At 44.4% G+C, this 23222-nt stretch overlaps 2 protein-coding genes across 13 annotated transcripts in view; one reads left to right on the forward strand and one right to left on the reverse strand.

Annotated features, from left to right (window-relative positions):
* Positions 1-23222, reverse strand: part of LDLRAD2 (low density lipoprotein receptor class A domain containing 2) — an 814009-nt gene that overhangs the window by 547587 nt on the left and 243200 nt on the right. The window lies entirely within an intron of this gene.
* HSPG2 (heparan sulfate proteoglycan 2) overlaps positions 1-23222 on the forward strand; it is a 399834-nt gene that overhangs the window by 223791 nt on the left and 152821 nt on the right. For 6 of the 11 annotated variants that reach the window (XM_085894498.1, XM_085894501.1, XM_085894500.1 and 3 more), the window contains 8 exons: positions 2557-2595; positions 3055-3156; positions 3603-3890; positions 5081-5185; positions 7065-7148; positions 7657-7749; positions 11909-11992; positions 14646-14909. In XM_085894498.1, coding sequence (XP_085750624.1) covers positions 2557-2595; positions 3055-3156; positions 3603-3890; positions 5081-5185; positions 7065-7148; positions 7657-7749; positions 11909-11992; positions 14646-14909 — 1059 coding nt within the window. The remainder of the gene's footprint in view (positions 1-2556; positions 2596-3054; positions 3157-3602; positions 3891-5080; positions 5186-7064; positions 7149-7656; positions 7750-11908; positions 11993-14645; positions 14910-23222) is intronic. The other 5 variants (XM_085894508.1, XM_085894509.1, XM_085894505.1 and 2 more) reach the window with 4 other exon arrangements.

Genomic DNA, 23222 nt, shown 5'->3' on the forward strand with positions numbered 1-23222 from the left:
TCAAGGATGGGCGATGGGTGATGGGATGGGATGGGATTTTATTGGAGAGAAGTTCCAGAGAACAACAACAGACACAACAGTAATCATGTGGCAAACAGAATAAATGGAGACAACAACCACATTCCCATGATTGTTCGGTTCAAGCGCAGCCCATCGAAATGCAGTGACGTTATCCGGCTTGGAGAGCGTTTTGAGAACAGTCACCTTTCGACTGGGCTGAATGGATTAAATGGAGAAGTTAAAAGTGAGTTTTGAACTTGTAAGCACTATTGTAAGATGTATCCTCGGATCCTGAGTTCAAATCCCACTCGGCTGTTGAATTAATACGAGGTGGGGTTGACTCTGCCTGTCATCCTTCACTCGTCGGCAAAATGAGTGCCAGCTTGCTGGTATCTTGTGTCGGAGTGGCGACCCATCCAGGATTGTGCCTAATATCCCAGGAGACTGCTACGGCAGCACCAATGCTCTGCACAGAGTATGGTCCCAATGGATGTAAGATGTCTCTTCAATGATCATGAGTATCTTGTTCATCAATCCTTTTGAACAACCCTATGTAGAAATGTTCGTCATGCTGTCCCTCTGAATTTGTGATGTCATAAAGTAGTCAGGAAAGCTGTATTCACAAAGGTAATCTGTAGAAACTCGACCTGATTCATTCCTGTGAATTTCGATCCGTAGTAATGCTACGACATTCACACCAAAATATTAAACACAGATCAGACGGTACATAGCAAACTAATTGGTGTCAAGAGAAGGACTGATGGTGGATCACGTGATATCTGTTGTCGTGATTATTTCAACCAACAGCGCTCCCGGATTGCCAGTTGTGCCCTCGGATAGTAAGTTATATCCGCAGTTGATGAATCGACCAGATCAATATGTGTTTGCCATGTTCACATCGATTTAAAAAATCCATAGTACCGGATGGATTAACTCCTCAAAAGTTTCAATGTACTAACTTAAGTTCACATGGATCTCACTCTCTCGAGACTTCAAATTCACTCTGGACGAAGCCTTCTGTGTGAAAACATCCTGAGTTTTCTCACTATTCCTTTCTTCGAATGTGTTCATGTCCGATGAAATTCTTCTTTGTGAATCTCTGGTTCAGCTAGTTGCTCGATTTGAAATGTCCATGATCATTGTTTATCCTACCTGTGAAGGTAAACAAAAATGGCATTTTAAATCTCAGCAAACACCCACAATGGACCTTATCTGACTGTTTCTTATACAGACGTGACTCGGTGACTCTTTTCTTGTGAAAAACCGTGATTTGACCATCAATATTTCCTGAATCGTTTGCATCCATAATAGTTCACTTTGTGCTTTGACTTGCATTTTGTGAAAGTGTTTAAGTCGGAATTCAAAAAGGCACGAATATTGTGCATGGTTGTTGTTCATTATGTATCTGAGGACTTGGAAGCAAAAATGTATCAAATGGTATGTGCATACATTGGGAGCATGCGCCACAGTGCATTGCTGCGTCGACTTTCCACCAGTACTCCAGAGGCCTCTGTCTGGCCATCCCCCAGGCAGATGCCTGGCTCATCCCCATCTCTTAGGGATAGGACATTCCAGACACCCACCCAAAGGGACCGCCTCAGGTTTACCCAAGGAGACCGCTGTCTGGTGGACAACACCTTAGCACCACCCCGACACACACCATTTGGTGTGTTTTTTTTGGAATGAAGTGTTTTTATGATGGCTGGAGTGCAAAATCTGCCACCAACCTCCTTGGAAAGGTAACCCACTGGAGGACATCTGCAGATGCAGTTGGGCACCAGATATGGAAAGCCTGGTGTTGGCTCAGTGGTTAGGGTGGTGGCTTGGGATCCTAGGGTCCTGAGTTCAAGTCCTGTCGGCCGCTGAATTAATACAACAGGAGGTTGACTCAGACTGTCATCCTTCCGAGGTTGGCAAAATGAGTACCAGTTCCAGTGTGTGTACTGGTAGAGGGGCACTGAATCAGCGACATAGTCGCGCTTCAAGAAATGATAGCTACCCCGGCAGCTAAGCTGCCATACGAGCACCACCACCATATATGGATGGCCGTTATTTCACAAGAAGCTCCTCCACCCTTTGTCAGGTTTTAATTTTAGTCTTGCTGGGTGTCCACATCCATACACCCTCCTCACCCGGAGCACCTGGTGTGGGGAAGCCAGTTTAAAGTCACCCCCACTTAACCATGAACAGGTTAGTACAGGTTTTACATCATACCTGTAGCAAGCCACAGATCTGATCTGGCCTGGCCTGACCTGAAAATCTGGCTTGGGTGTCACAATATCAAACATGCTGCTTTGCCCCGTCTTGGGCAGCACAGTGGCAGAGCTCCCCTCTTCAAGCAATCCCCCAACCCAAGCCTCTGAATATCCGGATTACAGGCACACGCCGCTACGCCCAGCAATCTATCCTTTTATCGACTGATGCAACCATTATAACAATCGCATCAATTCATATTTACTCATTACTGCTTGTGCTTGCATCTTTTTTTTTGTCGATGCTTCGATATTTGCTTCTCTTGCTGTTGTTTCTCTTTTCATCCTTGCACACGTGCCTCAGCGAGAGCGCGATTTTACCCGGTTGAGGCGAGCACACAGGGTATGCCGTGTACTTTACTGCGTGTTGTTGTTCGCATGACGTTTTTCTTTGTAACCCAAGATGTGAAAGAAGGTAACATAGTCACAAAGCATGTGTTGAAATGACAGAGCTTACTTTGTATCAACACCTGTGGACGTAGTTGGTGGAGATGTTTGCATGGCGTGCTGTGGTTCCATTGTTTTTCATTGTGATATAACTGATATAATGTGATAGCATTATACGGATCTGTGTGGTATAACTGAAAAGAGGTTTCCAACCTCTCCCCACCCCACATGCCCACCCTCCTTACAACTGCTGTGGTTTTTGCTGCCTTATGATGCCGTGATACTTGCATTGTGACGATTTTATTTACTCCCTTTTGCCCATGCTCGGTGTGCTGATAAAGTGGAGAGCATGGTGTGGAAATGTTGAAAAGGTGTTGGTATGGCCGACAATTTTATGCTTCTTTTGGATCAACAGAAAGACTCAGGCTTGACTGAAGATCAGCTAAGGAAAGATGCTGATGTGTGGACGATTATGGGTGCAAGCACGGTCCGGCGTGACCGTGCCAAGCGGGCCCAGGTAGTGTGTTTTGGAGTGCTGTGATGCAATCAAGAATCTGGAGTGTAATGCCTGTGGTTACCATGCATGTGTGTGCTCCATCATGAAACTTTGTGGAACTTTAACCTCAATGTTCATCTATCCTCTTGATGTCAAGTGAGCAGGGGCTTTTTCCAACATATGATAATATTAAAGATTTTCACATTCTCAAGAAAGAAATATATTTCAGAGGAAGCCTGGAGCACCTGATTAACTCTTTACCATTTCTCTTTGATCCTGTCATACGTTTCAGTGTATTTTCACTTTCCTTTTCAACTAATCGTTTGTCTTTCTCCCAACTTTGACTATTCTTACAACTATGCATTCAAAATACAAACAGTCTCTTCAACTCCTCAGTTGTCCTCATTATGACAGTCTGCTCCCCTCTTGTGCCTCCTGCCCTGCTTACATCTTGATACATTTTCCAGCCACATCCCTCCGGACTCTCACAGGAACAACTGGACATCGATCGAAGCATTTGGGATCTCTTTCCTTCGTTGTTCGGTGTTGACTCACGTCTGTCTTCTCAAGTCCCTCGTGATACTCGCTCTCATCTAAAACGTCGCCCTACCAATGCATCCCACTCTCCTTCTCTGGCTTTCATCCTGCCCCCTCCAGCCCCCCCACCACCTCTCACAGCTCTCCGTCGGGCACTTTCTGGGCAATCTTTGCATGTACGGGAGTCATACCCACTGCATCATCCAACTTTGCACACGGTATGCTTTGTCGACATCTTGTACTGCCACTGCCTATGAGTTGTAAGAGTAATGTGCAGGAAGTTTGCTTGAGACTTGCCTTGATCTGGCTTGTGCTACCCTCAAGGAGCATTGCTCAGCAAGCTGTGAAAGTCCCCTAAAGCATTTTGTACAAGTTCATTCAAAAGTTGCATCATGAGTTACGAAGAAAAGCAGTTACGAGGAAAACCTGCTGGATGGTCCATATGTCTTATTGTGTGCCCATGCATATGTGCACACACGTACAGTATGCACATTGGAGTATTCCTTTGTATTAGGTTTTTAACAACTCACCAGAGACATCAAACATGAACGTAAATGTTTCTTAATGCCGAATGAGTCTGTATGATAGGCCACTGTAAAGGTATCATCATCATCATCATCATCATCATCATCCTCCTCTTCCTCCTCCTCCTCCTCCTCATCATCCTCATCCTCATCATGTGCCATGCCCTCTGTGGAGCTTTGGTGCTGCTGAACCTGTTACTAAGCTCCAAGCCTGACTGGTTGCCACTCCAACTCAGGAAGTCAGGGCAGGAATTTATAATTTTTTTTCAGCGTGCTGGCGACAGCTCGTCTACTTTTCGCAGACACCGTGGGATCTTTAACGTTCACCAACTAATGCCAGCAGATGGGACGCCGTGTTTAACGTCCCATCTGAGGGATGGCACACACATTGATGAATCATCCTGTCTGTAAAACACCAGGATGATGGTTTTTTTTTTTTATCTGGGCAGAGATTCGAACCCTAGCTAGCTGGCTTAGAGGAGAGTCTGAATATCCTTCACCACGTCCAATATGAAATCCTTCTCAACATTATCGAGGTAACACTGGAGAAGGCATGACAATTACCTTCTTTCAATTTTTATTGTCTCTTGATGTCTTGGGGGTAGCAGGGGGTAAGGATACTGGCTGCCCTGGAAGCTTCGAGCGACATGAACTCACCTTTGAGTTGCCTAGCCTGGGGTGCAATATGTCATATGGTCCCACCCTGTATGGAGATTAACAGGAACTCATTGATGCTATTACCTGCGGTCAATCACTGTTTATTCTTCGTCTTCTTCTTGATATCTTATTTATTTTTCAAAAAAGTCTCATCATCTCTTCGTAACCCATTGCTGATGTTTCCCTCATAAGACGTCAAATTTGAAAATTTCCTTTTCACTTATCAGACCCAGGCTCCAATTCTCCACGACCATTTGCATGGCGATGACTTGAAAAATGAGATTCCAGGGACTTTTACGCCACGAAGCCATCGCCCTGATGATTCAGGGCAGGTAGTGTGGGGACAAGGGATAGGTGTTGGTTTGAAGTTTGTGACGTCGGTACATAATGGAATACCTCACTGCATGCAGATGCAAGTCACTATGAATCACACCTTGTTGTGTGATTTAATATATCGTAAAATTAATATCACTGTTCTTACTGTAACCGCGTTGTGAACGTTCTTCTGTTACCAAATGTGTACTCGTCAGGTCTGGTCTTGTGAAACTCTTCCAATATTACGAAACTAAAAAATATACTAACGTCGTATCTCTACCCTCGATAGAATTCTATTGAGTTTTTGGAATTATTTTGGTTTCCTTGTAAGGGAGATGCGGTTGTAAAATACCATGTGATGGGTTTGGGATTATTGACTTGACTGGGACTGAAACCCTCCACCGAGTTTGTTTGTAAATCAGGAGAGCGGTGATTTCCTCCACGGCACCGTAGTTCATAGATCTATGGTGTCGTAGAGGTGGTTCATCGATCCAATGAAGCCAACCACCAATCAAATCCTGTGTTAGGTCTGCATGAAAGAAAATTTCAAGAATATACAGATGTCATGTTTTTCTTCTGTCGTTTTGACAAACACATAATGATGTCTTAATGAGCACATTGCTAAAAGATCCACCTTGTCCTTGAATACCCATGCCTTTGTCATTGGGAGTTTAAAATTTCCAGGAGGACTTTGTTATAAGAGTACTCCAACCACAATTTCCATTTGGTCACCACATGTCAATGATGAGACCTCCTCCTCTTCCCCATTCTCCTCCCCCTCCTCCTCCTCCTAACACTGCATGGGGTAACGTGTTCTATGAACTCTCTAGTTTACTCACGTGATGATAAAAACACCCATTCCCACTGTGGTGGTCATGTGTAAATTTAAATATGAATTGGCAGAATTCCCCACTCGTATCTGGATCTGGATCTGGATCTGGACCTGAATCTGGACCTGACCTAAATACAATTTGGCTTGTTCTTGTCACCTACCCAACTCATCCACCTAGTTTTGTTATAATTTGTCCACAACTTTTTTAAATATCACGCTATATATCGTTTCTGGCCCCAACTCTCAACCGGTTGAAGAATCACTTCAAAAATTGAAAAATTCTCAGATCTGAATCTTCACCAAATTTGAATCGATTCGGCCTTGTCAAACACCCAACCTGTCCATCAAATGTTGTGCGAATCCTTCCATAACGCTTTGCGATATCGTGCTATATATAATTTTTGGTTCAATCACTCAATGATGAAGAATTACTGAAAAAAAATTCCATCCGGATCTTCACCAAGATGGAATGAAATCGTCCTCGTCACACATCCAACCTGTCCACCAAATTTCGTCCAAATCTGTCTGTAACGTTTTGAGATATCATGCTCACAGACAGATAGACAGATAGACAGACAGACGGGTGAAAACATAACCTCCGTCCACCTTTTCGGAACCAGAGATAAAAATGAATGTCATCACTTTTTGGCGAGAAGCTTTAATTGTGTTTTTTTTGGACAACCGATCCATCCTTTAAACGTTTATGGCCACCATCGCACAGGACAAAAGTCTGTTCACCAAGGTGTGCAAGTTTAGCGAAAATCATGGATCTATGAATTAGCCTTTGTAGGTCAAAGGTTATATTTTTTTCCACCCCGTTGGTGAAATACCTTGTAATGGGGTTTCTTTATCTCTGTTTCTGTTCTCTGCATTGTATCCAACAACTCATTTGTAAGACGGTTGTGATGTCCACGGTGGTGATGGTGTTTCCTCAAGTTTTTCACTGAAATGAATCTTTGTCAACTTCTTACCTTCTTTTTTACTTGCAACTATTTCCCTGAACCTTATTTCTGTTTGTGCGTCTGTACTATTGTCCACGCGACCTTCATACGCACACCTTACAGTACGCGTTGAGGTATGCAGACCTCAACTTGCTGCCTCGTGCTCAGTACTATTGGCAGCTTCCTCCACATTTCTGTGGAGACAAGGTAATTCATTTAGATGGGCTGGTGAAATGGCTATCATCCGTCTGCATCATCTTCACTGCAGTCTTAACACCATCACATACGTCGTCATGATCCGGCCACAGCCATCTTTGCATCCCATTTTCCATGTGTGCCCGTGTGAACTATGCAGCCGTGTTCCTCTGTACAGTCGCTGGGGACATTGTTCCACTTTTGAAGTTGCGTTACCTTAACAGATTGGTTTGACAAATTTGGATCAACGTGCTGGAGGCAGATAACCTCCGACACCGATGGGTTGTTTGAGTAAAACCTGATGTGTAACCTGAGGTTTTTGAGTAAGATTATATATTTAACATTTATTCTATATTTTAACCCAAGTTATATTATATAACTATATAACAATATTTATTATATATTATATATTTAACAGTTTGCTTTGTGCACATCTCAGTTCATAGTTATCGTATGTGCTGATCATGTGATCAATCTCAACGTTGTTGTGCTTTGTATGTTTTTTTTCCTCTCTTCGCAGATCACAGCATATGGTGGTTCCTTGTGGTATACACTGGTGTTTTCAGCTGGGCCACGTGCCACTCCTGTATCTGATGCCGATGTGCAAATCCGGGTGAGTACCGTTTCGTCCTTATATCCAACATTATCTTTCCCTGTTTCATCCGATGTAGAATTACCAGTGTGTTTTCACATACGGACATCTTGTGCTTCGGCCCTTGTTTTGATCAATGGAAGCACCAAGCAAACCGATTGTTATTTCTTGCAAATGTTAAAATGCTTTTAAAATAACCTCATCCTCGAAAAACACTTCAAACACTTCCAAAACCACTTGCACCTCAACTTACCTCTTTGGTTGGCATATCACCTTGTTTTAATGAGCCACGGTGAACCCAGCCAAAACTGTTACAGTTGCTGGTATCTTTCTGGATCTGAGCTTATGGTGCAAGGAAACCTCAAGAAGGCCATCAAGCGAATGGATGGAATCAACAAAACGTTGATCAGGGTCTGCGAACCACCATGGGAAGTATGGAGAAGTTGACGCCTCTTTTGCTCCGATGAAGGGTTCACCGCCAAAACACCAGCTTCTCCTTGCTTCCCATGGCGGTCAGCATACCTCGATCAACATCTGTTTATTTCGTCCATCGATCTACCTGTTCGCTGACGCATATCGACACTGGCCTTCACCTGCAAGACCAGTTTTACATTCTCCATCAAGCTAACTTTTAAATTCTTGGAATTTGTTTGTTTGCTGTAAAACCAACCATTGTTCATGTAATTTTTTTAAATCACTCTAATGTTTTCTGATTTCCATGAAGCTTATACTTGTCTCACAACTTAAACTTTACATGAAACCGTTTAGTTTCCCAACAGCTAGGAGTAAATTCACCTATAAGGTGTGTCCATGCTTATGGGTATAACATGTTCCTTACATTTCTACCTCCAAACTGAACATAGGGGAAGGTTTATAGCTGTTATGTTTGTTTCTTTATAAACTAGGGTATGTTTCTTTTAAACTTGCGTTTGTTTCCACAATTGGCGTCCCAAATTTTTAATGGGATCAGTTTCTTAGACCCCTTGGAAAACGAAAGCAACATTTCGAAAATTATTTATTTATTTATTTTTTCTTCCTGCACTCTCGACACTCCAAATTTCCAAACTATCAATTTCTGAGTTGTATCTTGGACCCGGGTGGGACTTTCGGAATGTAATTTTGCATCAATATTGCGAATATAAAGTATGCATGATTTACCTAAAAAAATTTACGTTGACCTAATTTTAAGGTCATGACCTAATTATGGACATTTTTCACCAAAATTTGACTAAGGTTTGTCTGATCAGAACGAAATTGCCTTCTCGAGATAACCCAGAGCAAGGCGCAAGGCACATTCAAGCTTAATTTACATCATACCTCTCCAGGTTAAAGGTCAAGGTCTTACACCTCTCAGAGTACCAAACCACCATTTAGGTTTTTCTCCATTTTTTCTGTCAATGTCTGAGCTGTATCTTTGATCCAGCTGGACCTTTCGGAATGAAATTTTGCATAAGTAATGGCATAATAAGTCTGCGGGGTTGGTATTTTTGACAGTGACGTAATTTTAATGTCATGACCCAATTAGACATTTTAACATTTTCACCAAAACTTGACTAAGATGTTTCTGATCAGAACGAAATTGTCCTCTCTAGATAGCCTACAGCAAGTCACATTTATGCTTAATTTACATCATACCCTTCCGAGTTAAAGGTCAAGGTCAAATGTCAGTCTGAAAAAAAAGCATTTCATGTCAGCACTCAATTTTGCCAATGCGGATTCTTAAAGACCACTTGAACTTACAATATGTTCTTGCATCATAATAGTGGGCCTGCACTGAAGTTATGCACCTGATATTTGATCCATGTCCTTGACCTACCTTTTCAGGATTGTGACCTAATTAACAAAAAACACATTTTTGATCATAACTTGAATAATTTTCTTCCGATTTTCATGATGTTGATTTTTATTGATAAATTGTATATTGGAACACATTTTCTTCATTTACACTCTATCCCTAAATATTGAAGGTCATGATTATATGGGGTCCGAAAAAATATGGCCATCATTGGATCACGGGCCAAGGGTAAACACCTCCGGTCAGAGAAGGCTTAGCCTTGGCGATCGCTTTGTGATTGCAGATATCTAGTTTTAGTTGTACCTCATCCTCATTTATCAGTGATGACTGATGATGATTCTCATCGCTCATTGCAAATTGAAGTCACAACCTATGCAGTAGTTGTAGTCGTTTCATCTTATCTTACAATCCTACGAGGATACCATGTTATCCCTTGCTTGGTCTGTTAGACTTTCCAAAATTATCTTTGGACCCCACGTTTGAACCTGACATCCTTTTTTTGTTTTTTTTAATTGCTCTTATTTTTCATGATAAGGCGTATTGATGTGTGCTTTTAATTGTAACGTAAAGCTCCTTCATAGGTCTTCGATAATAATTAATTAATAATTGTATGTTTTGATTTTTAATTAAATTGACTTTTTATCTCCATGCTTAACAAAGAAAAAAAAATGGGAGGATGTTTCAATTGGCTCTGTCTGTCTGTCTTTCTGTCTGTCTGTCTTTCTGTCTGTCTGTCTGTCTGTCTGTCTGTCTGCCATCACACCATCTCCTCCGAAACACTTTTGCAGAAATTCACCAAACTTGATAGTTATAATCACCATATGGCAAGAAGGTGCGAGAGCAGTATCATTTTTGGCCTGGAGCCCTGGGTCAGGGTCAAAAGGTCAAACACCAACAATGCAGTTACAGCACATTTTAAAACACTTTTTAATGAAACTTTGTAAATGCAATCAACATTGGGGGACACATGAAATAAGTAACGATTTTTTTGGACTTGGACCCCCAGTTCATGACCCAGGGGTGGGAACTTAGGAGTCACAAAAACAGGTAGTGGGGCAACTTAGCTAAATATAGCATAACAATTGTGCATTTTGTGAGGAAAGCACCAAATTTGGCACACTAGTAGCCTAACATATTATGAACAGATTTGGATATTGGGCCATCTCAAAATTTTTGATGGCAGTGGAAAATGGCTGCCACAGCCATCAGCGGCTGAATTTGAGATGGCCCAATATCCAAATCTGTTCATAATATGATAGGCTACTAGTGTGCCAAATTTGGTGCTTTCCTCACAAAATGCACAATTGTTATGCTGAGTTGCCCCACTAAGGGGTGAAAATGGGGGAAAAAACTTTTTTCACTCATAATTTGATATTGGGTCATTCTTCGTAACTTTTTTCCCCATCTTTCAACTTTGATTTTAGTGGGAAGCGTGGAGAATTGCGATGGTGCTCCATCGACCTCGCTCTAGTTGTAATTATTTTTATTTTGGGATTGGCAGGATAGCCTAGAGATATTCATGTTCCACTGTCAAGCCTGGGTTTGAATTCCAAACAAGCTACGAACTATCATCCTGATGTTTCATGTGCAGGGTGAGGCATTGACGTGTGCGCCGTCCCTCAGACGGATGTTACATCGCTTGTCCCATCTGCTAGCATCATTTTGTAGACGTGAAAGATTCCATGGTGTGTTTCACCAAGAGTCGGCGTGTTATTGCCGTTATCCTGAATATATTAAAAAATTCCTTCTCCCATCATGAAGACAAGTCAAGTTGTTCCCCAATGTTTGTACTAGGCCTTATTGAGCAACACAGTTTATCATCCGGCCTTACAGTGATGGGACAAATTGGATGGATTTTTTTCTTTCAAAAGGAAAATTTCCTCTTCCTCAACAAAAAAACATTTTTATTTACTTGACAGTGATGTATGTTTTGAACAAGGTTACCAAAGAACAATGTGAATTAGAAACTATAGAACGTGTTTTGGATTGAAACTTATTACATTTTCCATTTTTCACTTTTAAAATTAACTTTGTTCAAAAAGTATCATTGTTCTTCCAGTGCTATACAAACTAATTATCTCCATTAACGAATCTCTGTCTGTCTGGCTGTCTGGCTGGCTGTTTGTTTGTTTGTCTGTGACAAAACTTGGTGGATGAGTTAGTTAGGTGACAATAACAAGCCGATTCGATTTTGTTTCAGGTTTGGATCCAGATCCGGTGTATCAGTGGATACAAAATGTAATATGTTCAGCCTGGCAGAGTTATGTGCTCCACCAAGTGCCGTTCTAATTTTTATAGCAATTATTTCTGTTTGACAAACATCCCCACATTTTACAATGGTAACCTTTATACCACATGACTAACTCTGTTACCTCTTTGCTCCAGGGTAATGACATCACCTTAGTAGCATATCACAGCCAGCAGCTGAGGCCTGGAGAGCGGATGAGTTATGAAATCCCCTTTCGAGAGGTGAGGCTTCACTTCATACTGTATATCACCTCGACGCTGTACAGGCACGTGTGAACCTTGTAAGTCAAGGTGCTCTGGAGCTTCATCCGTATTCGATGTTAAATTGTGAATCTTAGCTTTAAATTCAACTTTACATAAGAATCATGGCTTTACATTCAATTCTACTTGTTCCATTGCTCATTCATGTGAACCTTAGATTCGTGTTACATGGTATGTTGTCTGTAATCTTTTTAAAATTTATCTTATTTTTTCCATGATTACAGTTTAAGTAACAAATTTCTGTCCTTCAAACACCATTCACGAAAATATTTTGATGTCCTTAAATTATATTGTAATACATTGCCAGATAAGCTGCCTCAGTATTGTGATGGTTAGAACGGCTACTCTGAGTCTGGGAGGTCGGCGCTTCGAACCCCGAACGAGTCATACCCAAGACTTTTAAAAATTGTCCATGCTGCTTCCTTGTTTGATGCTCAGCATTTAAAAGGATAGAGCACGGACAAACAACCATAAGTTGGCAAAACCAGTGCAGGCTTTGATTGGCTGTCTAACCTCCTCCTACATTCAGCTTTCTTACAAGGGAACATATTACAACGGTCACTGGCTCTTGAAAGACCGAAGTGTTTGCCAGGTAGGAATAGGTCAAATCTGTCCACTCTTCCACCCTTAATTTGTGTGGTGCCCACCGTTAAAACCCGTCCATCCATAAATAACCTGTCCTTTTGAATTTGGCTGAGCGATTTCCAAAGGACAGCTCGCTTTTAGCGGCGACCGAGTCACAGCGGTTCTAATTTACCCGTGTATGGGATTAAAGACAATTACACTATGCACTAAAGAGCCCACATCCCACAGTGACCACAGACAGAGTTCTCATTAACAAGGGATTTATTACATGATAAGGGAAGGAGGAAAACAAAAACACGATCATGTACGCAGCATACCAAATGGTAACAAATTAATGAATAATTATTTCTCACACCCATTGTATCGCAATGACTTGATTATTTAACCTTATCGGCCTCTGACTCATACAGGAAACACATGACACAGCAGGAGGTTGACACGACAGAGTAGAGACTTAATGGGACATGTCTGCAGAGATGTATGGTTCACACGGACCTCTCGTGGGTCCACTGAGCACGGCGTGATCTACACACAGCGTGATATTCATCCAGCGTGGGATCTCCACACAGCTAGTGTTCTCCGCAGCACGCTCTTCGCTCAGCCACTCAGGGATCTCCACACGGCCAGTTTTTTTTCCTTGCCGCTCTTTATTATCTGACGTCCCATGAGGATCCCATGCCTGTGCTGATTGGCTGGGGAGGAGGGCCAGTAATCCTTCTTTCACGCACCAAGCTTGCTGCTTGTGCTTGTGCTTGAGAGGTACCCCTTAGATCGTGCCATGACCTTTTTCACAGTTTTGTTCATACTGTGCGGAGGATGGTAAAACAAATAGACAGATTACATGGGGAACACTGCAGAATGTATGGAGGGGAAATGAGATTAGAAATGAAGACTGGGGGAAAGAAGGGACAGAAGAGCTTTTAAACACCTCATTCAACACAATGCCTGGTGTGTGCTTAATGGCTGGAGTGGTGGGCTTGGGATCCTAGGGTCTTGAGTCTTAATGGCTAGAGTGGTGGGCTTGGGATCCTCGGGTCTTGAGTTCAAATCCCACTTGGATGTTTAATCAATTAATACCAGGTGGGGTTGACTCTTCCGGTCATCCTTCTGAGGTTGGCAAAAATGAGTGCCAGCTTGTTGGTATCCTGTGTTGGAGTGGCGACCTGTCCAGGACTGTGCCCAATAGCCCAGGAGACTGCTTAGGCAGCACCAACACTCTGCACACAGTATGGTCCCGATGGATGGATGGATTCAACACTGTCTTGCTTATTACATTAATTACATCACACTTATGCTAACAGGCACTCTGAAAATACCTGTAACTATTCTAATCTATTCCCCATTTACCCCTTTAGCCATTTATGTAACAATACTGTTTTTTATTATTATTATTATATTATTACATGACATTTAAAATGAAAATCATGGTCTTTATACTTCTGTCAAGGCTTATGGATCAGCTGAGAGTGAGAATGAAGCCCGCTTGAAGAAGGACAGGGAGGGGGAGTTGGAGGGAAAAGAGAACATTAATTGTGTCACTTGAAATAGCTTTAAGTAATTTTAAATTTAAGTAATTTTAAAAGGCACACACATGTATAAGTCGTTTTAAAACTTGTTCAGGTTTTGTGGATTATTGCTGCCATCCTTTCATATTTACCAACTACTGCTTTGGACAACATCCCCCCCTCCCCCCTTTCTGTGCCCCTTTCCCCCAACCAACCTGCAATGTAAAGGGTGTAAAGGTGAATGAGAGACATCATTCACTCCCGACATTAAATCATCCTTTCATATTTACCAAACACTGCCTTGAACCACTCCCCAACCACCCTGTTTCTCATTCACTTTTGCATTGCTGACATCATATCTCTTTATCACTCCTCCATATATTCACCAACCACTGCTTTGAACTACCCTGAATTTTGCTTTGCCTTTGTTTCCCTTGTGTCTTCTCATTTATTAGACTTCTTCCTCATTAACTCTCTCCAAATGCATCATCATATTACTCCTCCATCTCTTTTTGACTTCTCAGACCTCTTGGCAACGGCTGGATGGACAGCTTGCAACACGAGAACACCTACTGATGGTGCTGGCTGACATGTCTGAAATCCTTGTTCGTGCTATCTTCTCTACTGATGCTCACAGTGCTTCCCTTGGAGCTCTTTCCATGAGTGTGGCCTCACCAGCTTCTTTGGGACCTCGAGGCCCTCGACCATTTCCGATTCCACCAGAGAGCCTCGCCCTTGAAGTGGAGCAGTGCCAGTGTCCACACGGCTACACTGGACTCTCCTGTCAGGTACTATTTCCTAACTCATTCTTTTTCTGTTGATCTGTTAGAAGACTGACTTAGAGGAGATACCCTCCTATTTGAGAGTTTGGTCCTCCATAAACTCAAAGGTAAAAGAGAATAATCCTTCATCCCATTTTCGTAGTTATGAAAAAACATCAATGCACTTTCTTAATCACTTTATAAGCTCGAAGCACAGAATATTCTGAACCTTGAACTTGTGGAGGGGGCAATGTTTGGACAGATACAACGACGCGATTTGTACAGTCGGGCAAAGAGAGATTCAAAGTAATGCAGGTGAGCAAGAAGCCCACACTTTAAAATGTCGCAGGTTAATAAATATGCTGGTCAGGGGTGAAGGGCTTGAAAGGGCAGTGAAAGCAATACTGGATGAGAGAAGGAAGAAGAAAGTAAGGTCACTCACCGGTCTACTACTTCCTGGAGCGAGAGGTGATTTGCAGGTGCACTGGCCCTTCAAGGGAGAACTGCTCAAAACAAATGGGTTTTGGGAATGGGAAGCTTTGCAAAATGACCAGTCTTCACCTGTTTTTAGCAGTTGGGGTGGAGATGTGATCTTCTCTGGAGAGGACATGGCTGATGCCAGTGCAGGCCGAAGAGTTCAAGTGACTGAACTGTCTTTTAGAAGATAATCACAGGATTTGCTTGGATGGTGGGCTTGATGGTCCTTGCACGGAGAGAGACATTTGAGGTTGTGAGACATAATGGGAGCATGTTCTATATTCCATGAACTGGAGTATTTTTTTTCTACGGTTTCTCAATTTCAGGGAAGAGCGAACACGCACGCATGCACGCACACGCACACGCACACGCACACGCACGCACACACACACACACACACACACACACACACACACACACACACACACACTGCAAATTTGCACACAAAGAAAGATACCAAACAGCACACGACTTGACTTTAGACTTTGTCTTCTTTTGTTTGCAGCATGTGAATGTGGGTTTCAATCATCATTTTCATAGGAGATGCAGCTGTGCTGATGCAGTTCCCCTTGTAGTTTAAAGCAGGAATTTGTAATTTTCTCAGCGTGCTGGCGACAGCTTGTCTACTCTTCACAGACACAGTGGGATCTTTAACTTCCACCAACTAATGCCATCAGACAGGACGCAGAGTTTAACTTCCCATCCACAGGACGGCACACATATTGATAGATGAATCACCCTGCCTGTGCAACACAAGGGGGAACCTTTTACATCTGTGTCGGGATTCCATCCCAGGCTAGATGGCTTAGAGCCATGTGTGCATACCTCTCGGACTTCCTGTCATCCTCCTCCATCATGGTGTCCCGACCTACGGGGTTTATAAATGCTTTATCCTCTAAAGGCTCATTGTCAAGTGAGGAAGCTGCAAGTACCACAAAGTCTTTGATATGACTCGGCCATGGTCAAATTCAAACTGCCTAGTAAACCTCCTTTAAAATTACATTGTATTTAATACTTAAGCAGGTTAAAGTTCAAGTATATTTTAAATTTGGAGTAAATATAAAATCTACTAAACATTCAACTTGTTTAAAATTAATGTACCGGTACCTGTAATTTAAATAGTTTCACAATAAATATTTCTCCTCTCATAAAACGAAGTCATTGAATTACGAGAAGGGAACCCATCACTGACGGGTTCGTAGAAGTCTCACCTCAAACGAGCAATGTTTTTGGAGTGTGTATTGGGAGAAACAGGATTTCAGTGTAAATATGCATTGAGCAGATATCACAGTTGGTGGAGCTGGTAACCTCAGCAACATCGTTCCATTCCACCAGCGAAGATTTCCAATCCATGTTTGTTTTACCTCCGAAGTACTGTGTGGGAGTGAGGGTGATGTTATGAAAGCTCAGTTTGGAAATGGATTTAGGCATGTTTTGAGCCTACTGCCTGACGGAAGATCACCAAAGTTCTTTCCATGCCAACCGACCTCCTCCAGGCACCTATCCCTCTTCGCATCACTTCTTCAGTCCCCAACCTGACCCCTTTCTCAATACTCCCCAAAGCTTTGCTTTCGGCAATTTCCATTTGGTATTTCTCTCAGCATTTCATTCTGGTTTCCCATTCATTGATCCATAGATCAGTCATTTCAGTTTCACTTTTAAACATGAGTTTAGCATTGGGATATCAGTTCCGATTCTTCTTTGCAACTTGTAATGCGATGGGAATGGTGCACGAAAAAGGTCATCAAAACTGATTTTCGGGGAATCTTATTCTATTTTCTACAGGGTCTAAAGTGGTTTAGGGGTCTTAAAAGGTCAAAAAGGGTCTGATGGTCGAATGGATCTAAGGGGTATAGAGTGTGTCATGGGTCTTGAGGGTCTAAAGTGTTTGAGGGTCTTAAGTCCAAAGGGTTTTAAATTGTCCAAAGGATCTTAAAAGGTCTCTAGGTCTGAAAAGTGTCAAAAGTGTCGAAGAAGGTATCCACGTCTCAAATGGTCTAAATGGGTGTGAAGGGGTCTAATGGGTCTTAACAAGCTTTAAGTGGGGATGAAGGGGTCTTAAGAGAGTAAAGGTCTCAGGGTTGTAAAGCGTCTAAGAGGTCTCCAATGGTCCAATGGCATCTAAAGGGTATAAAGGAGTGAAACTAGTAAATTACCTTAGGTTACGAAAGAAATTAACATAGGAGTGCAACACGGTAATAACAGGCCAGATGACCTCCTCATGACTGTTTAAACCACCGATGTATGTGCATCATGGTCATAGATCTGATCATTGAAGGTTTCCTCGTGATTAACCTTGGGAGCTCAAAGCAGTAAGATGACAAACAAACAAACAAAAAAGATGTAATACAAAGCATGATACTTGCAAAATCCATAAAACAAATTTGTGACCTTGAAAATAATTGGTGGTTTAATTAAATGACCAAAGATGCAAATCCTCTTCAACTTTAAAGTCAATCGGATGAAAATTGACAGTTTGAGAAATGTTGGCCTATGTTGACCTCAAGAATACTAGTTCATTGAATTAATTGACCTGATATGCAAATCCTCTTCAAATTTCAAGTCAATGGGATGAAAATTGAGGATTTTAGAAAGTTCACCAAAGTTGTTGGCCTTTGGCCTATGTTGACCTGTGAGCCTATTTTGACCTCAGCAATAATTGGTGGTTCAATTTGATTAACAAATCTGCAACTCTTCAAATTTCAAGTCAATCAGATGAAGATTGACAATTTTAGAAATTTGGCCTATGTTGACCTCAAATATAATTGGTTGTTGAATTCATTGACCTGCGATGCAAATCCTGTTAAAATTTCTTGGACATTCCATATGTTGGGACCATACTCTGTACAGAGTGTTGGTGTTGTCGAAGCAGTCTCCTGGGCTATTGGGCACAGTCCTGGACAGTTCGCCACTCCGACACAAGATACTCAAATGGCTCAATCATCCCAGCAAGCTGGTACTCATTTTGTCAACCTCAGAAGGATGACGGTCTGAGTCAACCCCAGTTGGGATTAATTCAATGGCCAAGCAGGATTTGAACTCAGCACCCTCAGATCCAAAGCCCACCACTCTAGCCATTTAGCCCTAACCCAAACCATAACCATAACTGGGTTTATTCAAGTGGGGTTTTTTTAAACCCAGGAGGGGAAAACTGGGGTGGACCCATTTGTTCCAACTTTGACTCCAGGAGTAACAAAAAGGGTGGAATCGGCCATTTTTTATTTCCTTTTTGCGCACAACATGTCAATTCGGCAACCCGTCTTACTCAGCGAACATCGTAGCTCGCTGTCGATATCAATCAGCCTATTTCTGGATTTAGCTTTGACCACGACTAAGCTTGAGAACGCAAGTTCACATCGGTAAGTCGTTGGAAACATCACTAGTTATTGTGTAACTGCTAAGCACAGAGAGCTCGCAACCCCCTGAGGAAACCCACTTGTGGCTGTGGTGGAGTCTGCGGGCCTATGGGGAAGGGCATGGTGATGATGCATGGTGGGCGTGGTGATGAGAGGGGTGGCCGTGGGGTCGGCAAGGGATATGAGGTGTGCACGCCGTCTGAGGCGTCGTAGTAATACTGGAGTCGGCCGGCTCGTGAGTGTACCGCGTATGGAATAAAGGGGAGCCGCGGGCACAGTACGCCCTGGCTCGCACTCGTGCAACACAGCCCGGCTCGACTGTTCCTCCGCTTCGTGTCTGCCTGCTAAGCATCTCCCAATTCAGTACAGTACAGTTGGCGAACGAGGATCGGCGGATCGGCGTGTGTAAGGGCGGTTCCAAGCTACGGAGCCAAGTGTCTCACGGAGCATGGCGGAAGGTCGCGGCACGGCACACGGACGTGTACCCGTGTTCGGGGGAGATGAGTTCGAGTTGTTTTCTGAACAGTTGGGTTGCTACTTTCGGGCAAATGATGTAGAGGATGAAGAGAAACGCAAGGCGATCTTGCTCGCCTCGCTATCAACGGAGCACTACCGCCTGCTGAGTGATTTGGTGGCTCCAAATAGACCCAGTGATGATGTGCTATCCTTTCAGGACATCGTGACGAAAATGAAGACCCACTTGGCGCCGGAGAAGTCGTTACATCTCGCGCGGTTCCAGTTCGATCATCTCGCTAAGGGTGGCGAGGAGCGCGTTGCGGACTTCGTGGCACGAGTGAAGCATTCGGCTGTGCCTTGCAAATTCACGGCAGAGGAGCGTCCAACAAGGCTCAGAGATCGTTTTATTTCTGGTCTGCGAGACGCAAAGATGGTAGCGGCTATCCTGCGATTAACCGACATCACATTCGACTCGGCGGTCGTGACTGCTTCGTCTGTCGAACAGACGCTCACGGATGTCCGTGCCATTGCTGGCCAGGACGCAATGAGTAGCTCCAGCTGGAGTATGGCAGCTAATCCCGAAGTCAATGCGGTAATCGCACAAGTGCCGCGAGTCACGCAGCCCGGAGTCCGAGCGGTGGCTCAAGTGCCGCAGGTCGCACGCGCGCCTGGCGGGGCGGGACGAGGGGCACCGCAGCACGATCGCACCGGGAGCGAAGGGGCACCGCAGCACAGTCGCACCGGGAGCGAGGGGGCACCGCAGCACGGTCGCGCCTGGAGCGAAGGGACTTTCTGCGGCTGCTGGGGGTGTGGGGGTCCGCACCTGCGACAAATGTGCCCGTATAAGAACACCGTGTGTTTGCATTGTCACAAGGTGGGACATTTGAAGCGTGTGTGTCGGATGGCGGGGCCTCCGTTGGGGTCTTGGATGACGAGGTGCGAGAGGACCCCAGTGACCTGGAGATCGGCCTGCAACCGGGGCCTGACAATGCCGGCGAGCCAGAGCGGGAGATGCAACCACGGTTGAGTCTGTTTTCCGTTGGTTCGGAGATGACGACGCCTTTCACGGTTGAGGTCGAAGTGAATGGCCAACCTACTGTGTTTTGCGTGGATACCGGGGCTGCGGTGTCGGTCATGGGTGAGCGGGCGGCTCGTGGTCTTCGCGGTATTCACCTGGTCAAGACGGCCTTGTCGTTATACACGTACACCGGTGAGGCGATTGCACCGCTTGCGAGGGCCGACGTCTCAGTGCGCTACCGAGATCGACGCGCCCGGCTCTCGGTGTTCGTTGTACGAGGGGAGGGGCCCCCCCTGTTGGGTCGAGACTGGCTTGCGCACCTCGGACTGGGTCTCCGGTTCGTACCTCCAGATGTGCCGGTACTCTCTTCGAGGCCTTCATCGAGTACCGAGGGCGAGGCTCTGGCGGGCGGCGAGAGCTGTATCAGCTCTCGCGATGAGTTCCCGCGCTTCGCTCGCGATGAGTTCCCGCGCTGTGGCCAGGTTCGTGAGGCAGTGCGCGTCGGTGTGATGCAGGTAGCTTCGACAGGTGACGATGGGCCTGTGGCGTTGGAGGGAGTCGCGAGTCACAACATCGAGTCGACAACCAAGGAGCGGACTCGTGATGCGGGTTGTGGGTTGTTGTTCATGGCATATGTGTTTTTCCTTGCTCTATTGATGCAGTTTAACGTTGTTGAAATAAATGCCAGCAGTTCTCGTGTAAAAGTGGATGTGGCGGAGATCATTAAATGGGAGTTGGATTATGATCAATGTGATGTAGGGGCTTCAGGGGCGGTGGTGGCAAATGAAAAGGTTGAGTTGGCCGTCCACTGTCCCGGGCCGCAGGTAATTGCTTTGTCATGTGCTGGGATTTTATCAAAAAAGCGCGCTGTACGGAAAAATGAATTTGCGATGCTTCGAATATTATTCGTAATGATTTATAACGAGCCTATGATTGCAGTGTGGTTTAAGTGGAGTTGCTCCCGTCTAGCGGCCGTGTGGGTCTCGGAGATCGACTCGGAACCAAGACTGATGCCCTGGTCGGCGTTACCCCTACCTCTGATTGCGAGCACAACTCGCTGTGTTCGCTCAAGGCCGTTGGGACGGGCGTTGGCGTCTCGACTGATTGTGGTGCGTGAGTTGTTTTGGCGCATTAAATGCATGCAGCCAGCGGCGCTGTTCAGCGCCCCCGGCCAAGGTCTAAGGCTGGCGCCACGGCTTCCAGATAGCGGGCTGCCGGCCTCGGGATGTTTATCTACGTCGGGTCTGCCTGGGGGGAGTGGGCCGGAGGCGTTTGATGGGGCCGGAGGAGGTTAGCTCGAGAGGTCGTTACGACCTTGGCAAGGGTCATGTCAGCATGGGCCACCTGGGGGGCGTTTTTGCTGCGTAATGCTGCTGTGCTTCTCATTTTGCTGCTTCATATCGGTAACGCGGTCAGACCTGACCTTTGCTGCTCCACTCGCTCGCATCGACACATTATATGATGTGGTGTGCTATTATACTTTGCTATTTTCATTTTATTTCCATGATTATTATACGAAGTCCTTCGTGTTCTGCATGCTTCTTACAATGGTATGGTAATCATTTAATAATCATAGTTTTAGGGGGGAGGAGTGTGGTGGAGTCTGCGGGCCTATGGGGAAGGGCATGGTGATGATGCATGGTGGGCGTGGTGATGAGAGGGGTGGCCGTGGGGTCGGCAAGGGATATGAGGTGTGCACGCCGTCTGAGGCGTCGTAGTAATACTGGAGTCGGCCGGCTCGTGAGTGTACCGCGTACGGAATAAAGGGGAGCCGCGGGCACAGTACGCCCTGGCTCGCACTCGTGCAACACAGCCCGGCTCGATTGTTCCTCCGCTTCGTGTCTGCCTGCTAAGCATCTCCCAATTCAGTACAGTACAGTGGCCCCCTTGTGGGTCACGACTCACCATTTGAGAAACACTGCTTCAGACCATTTCAACATATTTTCAGGCCTTTTGACCTTTCATTTGCAATCAATGACCTTTCATTTAGTCCATCCTTCCATTTATTTGCCAGACAAAATACATCACACAAAATAAGTCCTGGCGAGGGTCTGAAATCTCTTTAGCTTGAAAATTAAGTTCCCACACTTATCTGAGGAGTTTTAAGGTGCAACTCACTTGGTCAACCAACAAGCCAAATATGAAGACGAAGGATCTTTCCAAAGAAGTCAGACATAAAGTGTTGGAGAAGCTCCGTTCAGGAGAGGGTTATAAGAAGATTTCAGTCACTCATTATCCCTTTGAGTACAGTGAAATCCATCATTAAGAAGTGGAAGACACATCATACCACCCTGACACGACAAGATCAAGTCGTCCATCCAAACTCATCAGCCGGGCAAGCAGAAAACTGGTTCAGGATGCCACTGTAAATCCAACAATGACTTTGAAAGATCTGCAAGGATCTACGTCCGAGATGGGGGTCAGTGCTCATCAATCAACAATATCCCGTTCTCCTCACAAAGCTGGCCTCCATGGACAGGTGGCAAGAAAGAAGCCATTACTGTAAAAGATTAATCTAAAAGCTCATATGGAGTTTGCAAAGAAGCATCTTATCTTAATGATCCTGCAGGCATGTGGAGAAACGTTTTGTGGTCAAACAGGACAATAATTGAAATTTTTGGTCTAGATCCAAAGCATTACGTCTAGCATGAGCCTCACACTGCACATCCCTCCGTCAACACCATGTCTACTGTCAAGCATGGTGGTGGCAACATCATGTGATGGGGCTGCTTTTCATCAGCAGGGACTGGTGAACTTGTCAGGATATAAGGTACAATGGATGGTGCAAACTCCAGGAGAATCCTTGATGAAAACCTGTTTGAGTCAGCCATGAATCTAAAACTGGGGAGGAGATTTATATTTCAGCAGGACAATGATCCGAAGCACAAAGCTAAAACCACTCTGGAATGACTGAATAAGAAGAAAATAAAGGCTCTTGAGTGGCCTCGTCAAAGTTCTGACTTTTGTTTTTGTATACCAAGTCAAGGCTCGTGTAAGAGATAATACACAGAAACAAATAACAACACAGGAGAC

The sequence above is a fragment of the Eptatretus burgeri genome, chromosome 9, assembly GCF_056783735.1.
Source record: "Eptatretus burgeri isolate ZD-2024b chromosome 9, Ebu_testis_v1, whole genome shotgun sequence".
In the NCBI taxonomy this organism is placed as follows: Eukaryota; Metazoa; Chordata; class Myxini; order Myxiniformes; family Myxinidae; genus Eptatretus; species Eptatretus burgeri.